The following is a 10,312-nucleotide window of genomic DNA, read 5'->3' as shown; positions in this document are numbered from 1 at the left end:
TTCAGCTTCTCTTTGGTTTGGAGTAAGCTTTTGGAAACTAGAACCCACTTCTCCAGAAAGCTTATGTGAAAATAAATTTTAGTTGCCACAAGATTCTCATTTTGGCAGTCATAGCCCAATACAGCTGCTCTTCAGACATGTGTCTGTATTGTTTGAACTGTTATTTAATTGAAAATTAAAATAAATTAAAAGAAAAGTTGATTAAGAAACTCCAAAATCAGCACACAGAGGTGGCTCATACAGACTCTCATCATTTATCCATGTAGTTCAACAAGTTAGAGAACAAACCCCACTGAACCATCTTATTAAAAGACCTTTCATTCCTCCGCCACACATTCCAAATATATGTAGAACTAAAATAGTTCTTAAACCCATAAACTCAAGTGTGCCAGAAGTAAAGCCTCTCAAAACAAAGTATGTATCTCCCTAAACACAGCTAACGACCTGAGTTCGATCCCAGCGAAAGCTGGTTCAGGTAGCTGGCTCCAGGTTGACTCAGCCTTCCATCCTTCCGAGGTAGGTAAAATGAGTACCCAGTTTGCTGGAGAGAAAGTGTAGATGTCTGGGGAAGGCAATGGCAAACCACCCTGTAAAAAAAAGTCTGCCATGAAAACATTGTGAAAGCAATGTCACCCCAGAGTTGAAAACGACTGGTGCTTGCACAGGGGACTACCTTTACCTTTAAACACAGTGTAGTCAGATAAAAGCAAACACTCACCACCACCAAACCTCTCTCTCAGAGTTTCCAATTAACAGACAATACTCTCTCCTTGTACAGTACCTAAATGTACTGCCTTTTGGAAAACTTCAGTGTTTGGGTAAACAGAACTACTCCAAGCCTGTCTGGTGCACTGGGTTGCAAACAGCAAACAACCCCAAAAGGGTTAAAGTGACACAAATTACTATGATATAGTGCACTATAGTAACAACTTTATAGGTAAAAACAATTATACTTGTACATCTAAATATGGAACACTCTCAATACAGTGTTCAATACCATTCACACTATAAAGTAAAGTTCCAATGGTAGAGTTCCAATGTACAGGAGGTCGACTTCATATCTTGCTTCGAAGTTTCTTCCAGCAAAGGTGCACTCTACAGTTCTTTCTTCAGTGGAGCTGCAAGTTAAGTATTCTCCCAAGTAATTCATGAAATATTTTCAAAGTAATACATGAAGCATTTCAGTCATAAAGCCATAAATTACAAAGTTTCTAAAGGCCTTTCAAACACTCCATAAGAATTTTACAACATTACATTACTTACACTCCACTAATTCTAAGGAATTTCCAAATGGAAGGCAACTTCAACTTCAATATGTAAGAGATAGTGAAGAACCTGCAGAAGATTTTCAGAGAAGGGGTTACCCCCGTAATGTTGTAAAGATAGCTAGAAAACGGGTAGATAATGTCTACAGGATGTCTCTTTTTCAGAAGAACGTAAAAAGAGAGACTGCATTACATGTGGATTTGATAATACCCCGTTAACAGGAAAGATAAGGGGAAGATACAAGACATAGCTGGATGTGAGAAAACACCATTTATTGGCAATAGAAGGACTAGAATTATAAAAGATAAATTGGTCCATTCAGGATTGAATACTCTGGAGGTGAAAAATTAGGGGGGTGATTCAATATGTAAGAGATAGTGAAGAACCAGCAGAAGATTTTCAGAGAAGGGGTTACCCCCGTAATGTTGTAAAGCTAGAAAACGGGCAGATAATGTCTACAGGATGTCTCTTTTTCAAAAGAACGTAAAAAGAGAGACCGCATTACATGTGGATTTGATTATACCCCGTTAACAGGGAAGATAAGGGAAAGATACAAGACATAGCTGGATGTGAGAAAACACCATTTATTGGCAATAGAAGGACTAGAATTATAAAAGATAAATGGTCCATTCAGGATTGAATACTCTGGAGGAGGTGAAAAATTAGGGGGGTGATTCTTTGATTGAACATCATCCTTGCAAACATTGCCTTGTATGCACTCAGGCTTTAGAAGTATCGAGGTTTGAACGTAGTGTAGGTGGCCCCGTATTTCCTTGAAACATTATTCAATATGTGCAAGTAGGAATGTCATATATTTAATTTTATATGAATGTGGGCTCCCATATGTGGGTAATACCACACGCCCGGTAAGGGTCTGGATCCTGGAGCATAGGAGCCGCATTAAAAATGACATCAGGGAATTGCCTCTTGTGAAATTATTTCAGGGATATAGGTCCCACATGACAGCTTTAAATATTTAGTATTATACAAATATTCTCAGAAACAGGAAGGGACTTACAAACCACTTTATTAAGAGAAGAGTGTTACTGGATCCATTGACTGAACTGTCACACCATATGGGTTAAACAATGCAATGGATTTTACGTGTATTTTAAGAATTGAGTGTGGAAAATGTATTCTGATTAAGTACACAATAATGTAAAAGGGTTGTGAGTGATTTATGGATGGCAATACGGGATGCAAATCTTGTAACAGGTGAAACTGATTAGGCATTTAAAACTAGCGCGCCACAACAGCCTTAATTGAGCTGTTGCCTATTATATAATGTATGTATTTATTATGTATGTTATTTATTATATAATGTATGTATTGAATTTTATGCTGTTAGCCGCCCTGAGCCGCTTGGTCGGGGAGGGCGGGATACAAATAAAATGTGACTGACTGACTATTTGAGAAATGATGAGACTGTTATCTATTTCTGAATGTACTATATGAAGTGTTATGTAAGTATATTGGTTAGGGAGTTGTATTTTGATTATTTTTGAGTTAATTATGTGTATTGTGTTTGTTAACTATTGAAGGAGGAAGAGCTTGAAATTGCCTTCCATTTGGAAATTTCTTAGAATTAATAAATAATAAATAAATAAATAAATAAATTTTATTTTTATATCCCGCCCTCCCCCACCAAAAGGCGGGCTCAGGGCGGCTCACAGACATGACTACGTCATGATTCAATTAAAAGCAGATAAACATTATGAATACAATACACATATATAGATTAAAATACATAAAAATAGGTGCTATAATTTCTGGTGTCACAATTACATATTATCAGCTTCAGTTACAACATAAGATGGCTAGAGTTAGAATGATTTTATCGAGTTAGTCTGGTCCTAATTCAAATGCGAGTTGGAAAAGAGAGGTTTTGCAAGCCCTGCGGAACTGGTTCAGGTCCCGCAGGGCTCGCACCCCCTCTGGGAGTTGATTCCACCAGCGCGGGGCCACTAATGAGAAGGCTTGCTCCCGAGTTATCTTCATTCTAGCCTCTCTTGGCCCAGGGATTTGTAGGAGGTTTTGGGAGCTAGATCTTAACGCTCTCCTGGGGATATATGGGGAGAGGCGGTCCCTGAGGTAGGCAGGTCCTCGGCCATATAGGGCTTTAAAGGTAATAACCAGCACCTTATACCGAACGCGGTAGACGACCGGTAGCCAATGCAGATCCCGCAGCACCGGCCGCACATGTTCCCACCTAGGTAGTCCCATCAACAGCCTGGCCGCTGCGTTCTGCACTACCTGAAGTCTTCGCGTTCGGCACAAGGGCAGCCCCATGTAGAGGGCATTGCAGTAGTCTAGTCTTGAGGTGACCGTTGCGTGGATCACAGTTGCTAGGTCGTCGCGTTCCAGGAAGGGAGCCAACTGCCTCGCCCTCTTGAGATAGAAGAAGGCGGATCTTGCGGTGGTAGCTATCTGGGCCTCCATTGATAGCGAGGATTCCAGTAGCACCCCCAGGCTCTTGACCCTGCGCACTGGTGTCAGTGGCGCACCGTCAAAAGCTGGCAGAGTAATCTCCCCCCCCGGTCCGTCCCGACCCACGCAAAGGACCTCAGTCTTCGTTGGATTCAACTTCAGCCCGCTCAGCCTGAGCCAGTCAGCCACGGCCTGTAACGCCCGGTCCAAATTTGTAGGGACATCACCAGTCCGGCCTTCCATCAATAGATAGAGCTGGGTATCATCAGCGTACTGATGACAACCAAGCCCATACCTCCGGGCAAGCTGGGCAAGGGGGCGCATAAAGATGTTAAACAATGTCGGGGAGAGAACTGCCCCCTGAGGCACCCCACAATGAAGCGGGTGTCTCTGAGACAGCTTCCCCCCAATTGCCACCCTTTGTCCCCGATTTTCAAGGAAGGAGGAGAGCCATTGTAAGGCTAGCCCCCGAATTCCTGCGTCGGCGAGGCGGCGGGTCAGCAGCCGGTGGTCGACCATGTCGAACGCCGCCGACAGGTCGAGCAGCAGCAATACCGCCGAGCCGCCCCGATCCAGTTGCCGCCGGAGGTCATCTATGAGGGCGACCAAGACTGTTTCCGTCCCATGGCCCGGGCGAAAGCCGGACTGGCATGGGTCCAAGGTGGAAGCGTCTTCCCGGAAATCCTGTAACTGCAACGCCACAGCCCTCTCTATAATTTTGCCCAAAAAGGGCAAATTTGAGACCGGCCGATAATGTGCCAATACGGCCGGGTCTGATGTAGCTTTTTTCAAGAGAGGGCGGACCACTGCCTCTTTCAGAGATGTTGGGAAAACACCCTCCGAAAGAGATCGATTTATAATGTCCCGTATAGGACATTTCAATTCCTCCTGGCAGGCCTTAATTAACCAGGAGGGACATGGGTCCAGATCACAAGTTGTGGATCGTGCAGTGCCAAGAATTCTGTCAACTTTCTCCAAGCTGAGCGGGTCGAAGCAGTCCAAGGTTACATCCGAAGACACGCATTGGGCCTCAAGTTCACTTACTGCGTCTAAATTGGCGGGGCAGTCGTGGCGGAGCGATTGGACCTTATCTGCAAAAAACTTCGCAAAAGCCTCGCAGCCTATCTCCAATTCCTTAGCTTTTGGGTTGCCCTGTGGCAGTGAAGTAAGGTTCCGAATTATTCTAAACAATTGAGCTGGGCGCGAATTTGCAGATGCAATCTTGGTCGCAAAGTATGTTTTCTTTGTGGCCTTGATTGCCATCTCATAGGTCTTCATAAACTTCCTATAAGATGTTCTAGTCGCTTCGTCGCGGGTACGCCGCCATTGCCTCTCTAGCCGTCTAAGGCCTTGCTTCAGCCGGCGCAGTTCCGGGGTATACCACGGAGCCGGCTTAGTCCGAGGCCGCAGAGGACGCCGAGGTGCAATCTCCTCGATGGCTCTGGAGAGCCGATTATTCCAGGACTCAACCAGGCCATCGAGAGAGGTGCCAGAGGGCCAGGGATCCCGCAGAGCCATTTGGAACCGTTCCGGGTCCATCTGGCTCCGCGGGCGAGCCATAATAGGCTCCTCGCCTAAACAGGTTTGGGGAGGCAAGTCTACACGGGCCTTGAGGGCAAAGTGATCCGACCATGGCACCGCCTTGGCGGTTATATCGCTCACAACAACCCCGGCCGCAAAGATCAGGTCTAACATGTGACCAGCCTGGTGAGTGGGGGTTACAACAAGTTGAGAGAGTCCCAGTGTCGCCATGGAAGACACTAGGTCCATCGCCTGACTGGAGGACGGGTCATCAGCATGGACGTTGAAGTCACCCAGGATTATCAGCCTTGGGTGCTCCAACGCCCAGCCCGTCGCCGCCTCCAGTAGGGATGGTAAGGCGCTGGCTGGTGCGTTAGGCGTACGGTACACCAGCCAGACCGCCAACCCCTCTCCAGCCTCCCACGCCAGGCCGGCACACTCAATACCTTCAATCTTTGGGGCCGGGAGTGCCCTGAAGGAGTAAGCCTCCCGTACAAACAATGCCACCCCTCCCCCCCGCCCACTAGTCCGTGATTGATGTAGGACTGAGTAACCTGGAGGAGTTGTTTGCGCGAGGGCCACTGTCTCACCCTCCCGGGTCCAGGTTTCAGTCACGCAAGCCAGGTCCATATTTTGTTCGAGAAGAAATTCTCGAAGAATTGAGGTCTTATTATTAATGGACCTGGCGTTGCACAACACCAATGACGGAGGTGGGTTATTCCGTCTGGCCCTGCTACCTGTCTCCCTTGGGATGGGACGCAGACTGGAAGAGGACCGAGCACTGTCTTGTCTCTGTCCTCTTCCCTTATAATATCTGCTCCCACCGCTGTATCTCCCCCTCCCCAGGAGCACTGGGATCCCTGAGCCTGCCATCTCTCGCTGGTGGCAACTGCTAAGTTCACCACTATCAGATTGGAATCAAGGATATTCCACTAGCTCGACCCACTAGGTCCTGATAATCTAATTGACCCATGAATTTGAGAATCTTCCCTCCCTCGGTTTCTTATATATATTTGGTAAATTGACTCCTGTAGCAAATTAATTTAATCCCTCCCACTATTTTAAATTAACCAGCTAAAAATTCATACAATTCAGTCCAGCTAAGAAATTCATACAATTCAATCCAAATATACAATAAATTACTCTAATGTGTCAATTAATAACAATCCAATTTATCAGTAGGTTACGAGGTGCAGTTGTAAAGTGCAGTGCAAAATCCTCTCATAAAGATAGTGAGGTAGCAACAGAGTACTGTGGGTATTGCTGCAAAGATGTTTAGCAGTCAATGTAGGTTAAAGTGCAATGGCAGGCCAATGTGGGTTAAAGTGCAATGCAACGCCAGAGTTCCAGTCTAAAACTTTAGCAGCAGAGTTGTTATATAGATGTTCTTTAGATGTTCTATAGATGTCCTGGGTGGTTTTGTTGGTCGTAGGCTCTGAATACCAGATCTTGTGGTAAGGGGACTACCCGATGTTTCCTGCATAGGCTGGTGGGTCCGCAGTGAGTAAAAACCCCCCACGTGCTCCCCTCGCCACGCAATGGGGTCCCCTCCCGCTGTAGTGTAAGTAGTGTAAGTAGTGTAATGTAGTGTAAGTAATGTAAAAATTCTTATGGAGTGTTTGAAAGGCCTTTAGAAACTTTGTAATTTCTGGCTTTATGACTGAAATGTTTCATGCATTACTTTGAAAATATTTCATGAATTACTCGAGAGAATACTTAACTTGCAGCTCCACTGAAGAAAGAACTGTAGAGTGCACCTTTGCTGGAAGAAACTTCGAAGCAGGATATGAAGTCGACCTCCTGTACATTGGAACTCTACCATTGGAACTTCACTTTATAGTGTGAATGGACTTAATATTGTATTGAGAGTGTTGCATATTTAGATGTACAATATTGTTTTTACCTATAAAGTTGTTACTATAGTGCATTATATCATAGTAATTTGTGTCACTATAACCCTTTTTGGGTTGTTTATTGTTTGCAATCTTGAGTAACTTTGCTCAATTTTTTTTTTATCCTTGGTGCACTGTGTTAGCTGGTTCGCATTCAAAGAATCTGGTGTTACTGCTCACTATAAACCAACAGTTTAGGCTCTGTTCCCCCCAGGATGTTCAATGACAGACTGAATAATAATAGAATACACTTCAACATATACAAAACTTTTCACATAGAAATATAGCATTTTAGGGTGAAGATTATATTACATCTCTTTCTTCCAAACATGTTTCTAAACACAGGGTTGTTGTTTTTAATTGCGAAGAGTATTTTATTTAATGTGTCTTCCCCTTCCCATCTGTGGCCTCAGACAACAGCTTTTTCTCAGCCTTCTTTACATTTATCATCAGTGCAAATATGTTAAATGAGGTGTTTTCTTAAAATCCATGTAGGTCTAGATGAGATCCAAGCATGTGGGCTGTATAGAATACATTAAAACGCATACAAATCTGGAGTCAATTTTTATTTCCCTTCACAAAGACAAACGGTATCTAGAAAAAAGGTTATGAAAAGACATATATGAAAATTAACTATTTCATTAAAATGTTAAAAGCTATCCATTCATTAAAAAGCTAAGAATTACTACTGAACTGGAAACAATTAGTTTGAAGTTTTGTAAAATGTAATTGATTCAAGTCCAAACAGCAAAGTAAAAGATTAAGATACAGCTACTAAAGGGAAAAAGCCAAACATTTAAGAGGTATTTATTGATGTTACAGCTTAACATCAGTGCACTAAGTGAAATAAGAGTTTTAGAATTTTGGTGTCTCCAAATACTGGCAGATTATTTTTTGAATTAAAATACACAAGGGACATACATTGAACCTTAGCTAAATGCATGCTTTTGCCTTTCCAGACAAAGTTGACTTTAAATATATGTTCTCAAAGGCCATTACTTTAGGCAGAGTTGATTTATTAAATATTTAGACAATGGTTCAAAAGTGTATAAAATTATCTCTGCTCCTAAGTGTGAGAAATATAGTTACGTCATGAAAATCCAAAAGTGACTGTATACAGCCTGATACAATAAAGATGGCAGTATTGACTGCTTCAGATAAAACAGATATTTTCAGAGAACTAAAGAGAAATACTGCAAAGGACTGAACAGTATTCAACACAGAAAAATAAAAGACTGAGTCAAATACAAATAACAGTTTCTGAAATTAGACATTAACATATTATTAGGAGATTAGAAAAAAACAGATGAATAGGCTAGGACACTTCTATTAGCAATATAAAGTGTAGTGCAATATTGTAAATTTCTTATCTTGCGATACAAGCAGCTTTGTATATTTTCCCCTTAATAACTGGATTTTGCTTTACAACTTTCTGTACACACAGCAATTTCAAATGATATTTTAAAAAACCATACTTGTAAAAATCAGCCTAGAAGTGGATCATCATTCCCAATTCCCATTGTGAATGATGTGTACCAAAGATGTCTGCTGCTTTTCAAAATAACAATAGAAAACTGCTTTATCAAGCCAGGAAATTAGGTCCCTACTGCAGCTGATACATGTGGGACAGTTGAGTCATCGAGAAAGAAGTTGATCTATATACTATAAAAAGGCACAATCTTTACCAGAATAACATTCAAGACTAACCAGAAATAGAATTTCCTTTACATAATACTGAAGATTTACATTAATTTTAGTTGGCTTTTTGGATGAAGTAGTTCTAGATAATCATGTTCTATAAACTGAGGTTAACAGTCTCTGCACTTAGTTTACCACCACTTAAACTGTGGATCATGGCTATCATGTGAGAATGTTTATTCAGCTCTTCTTGCTGGAGCTTGACTAAGGCCTCCTTTTCTTCCAGTCGCCCTTCCAATTGTGTCTTCTGAACTTCCAAGGAAGATGCCTAAGGTACACATTATGTATTATTCCATTATCTGTCTCCAGTATATATGTTTGCTTATTATCTATTCACCTGGACAGGACTAAAACCATGCAGCACAGTTGACAAGTACTCACTAACTTAACTCTTTGATAAGATATGCTTCATGTGAACAGTATAAGACTTCAGATTATTATCTGGTAGATGAAGAAGAGTAGGTTTTTATATCCAGCTTTTCTCTACCTTAAAAAGTCTCAAAGTGGTTTACAATTCCCTTCCTCTGCCCACAACATGCACCTTGTGAGGTAGGTGGGGCTGAAAGAGTTTTAAGAGAACTGTGACTGGCCCAAGGTCACCTGACAGGCTTTATGTGGAGGGGTGGGAAGTCAAACCTGGTTCTCCAAATTACAGTTCACCATTCTTGACCACTACACAATGCATGGCACACTGTATGTACAATTAAGAAACCTATTCCACAAATGATGCAAAGGACAGGAAGTTTACATCCCTAAAGCAAGTGGAATCACCCAGTATTGTAGGAAATGATGCATGGAAATAATGCAAGGAAAGACAATGCTATCTCTTAAGTCCATAGCTAATGGGTAAGATGCCAAGGGAGAAATATGCATCTGTGTTTATGCCATGTGGTTTGCCAGGAAGGCAACACTTGGGTAAGCAAGGATAAAGGGGAACCACAAAAACAGGAATACTTATTAAACGGAGTGTTGGCAGCTGAGTGTGCGATTGCTTTCAGAAGAATAGAATACAGTATACTTTAAAATAAAAAGGCAATGCATGCATAAATGAATATAATAGCCAAAGGAAAGATGTTTCAGATTTGTTTTGGGAACAACAGGATTTATTACAATAATTTTTTTCAAAGTAGGCTAGCAGTAGTATGCAAGGTTGCATCATTGCCCCTCCTAACCAAAAACAGTAATATACTAGTGCTTTATATATTCATTAATAATAATAAATTTGATCATCTTTCCCATAAAGCAGGCAAACCATGGCTGCATAGAAATGACAGCACTTGCAACTTGAAGTCAGGGCAGAAAAAGCCACTGCTGACATCCTAACCAGATATAATCAACAAAGAAGGGAAGATACACAGTAACTGTATCTCGGTGCACCCTGTGCAGTTGTATTTCAGACTTTTCCCACAAGCCACCAGCAGAAAGCACAAATCATTGCTCAGCTTTCCCCTTATTCCTACCCAAGCAGTTCAGTCCATCTATGCAAAGCTGATTCCCATAGTTACAGG

The 10,312-nt window shown here is 42.2% G+C and overlaps 1 protein-coding gene across 1 annotated transcript in view; it reads right to left on the bottom strand.

Annotated features, from left to right (window-relative positions):
• Positions 1–7,659: 7,659 nt before the first annotated feature.
• Positions 7,660–10,312, bottom strand: part of CIP2A (cellular inhibitor of PP2A) — a 43,356-nt gene continuing 40,703 nt past the window's right edge. The window contains exon 21 of the mRNA XM_060234537.1: positions 7,660–9,072. Within this exon, the coding sequence (XP_060090520.1) occupies positions 8,902–9,072 (171 nt within the window). The 3' untranslated portion in view covers positions 7,660–8,901. The remainder of the gene's footprint in view (positions 9,073–10,312) is intronic.

Source organism: Heteronotia binoei, chromosome 3, assembly GCF_032191835.1.
Source record: "Heteronotia binoei isolate CCM8104 ecotype False Entrance Well chromosome 3, APGP_CSIRO_Hbin_v1, whole genome shotgun sequence".
NCBI classification, from domain to species: domain Eukaryota; kingdom Metazoa; phylum Chordata; class Lepidosauria; order Squamata; family Gekkonidae; genus Heteronotia; species Heteronotia binoei.
This window is presented reverse-complemented; position numbering and strand designations above follow the sequence as displayed.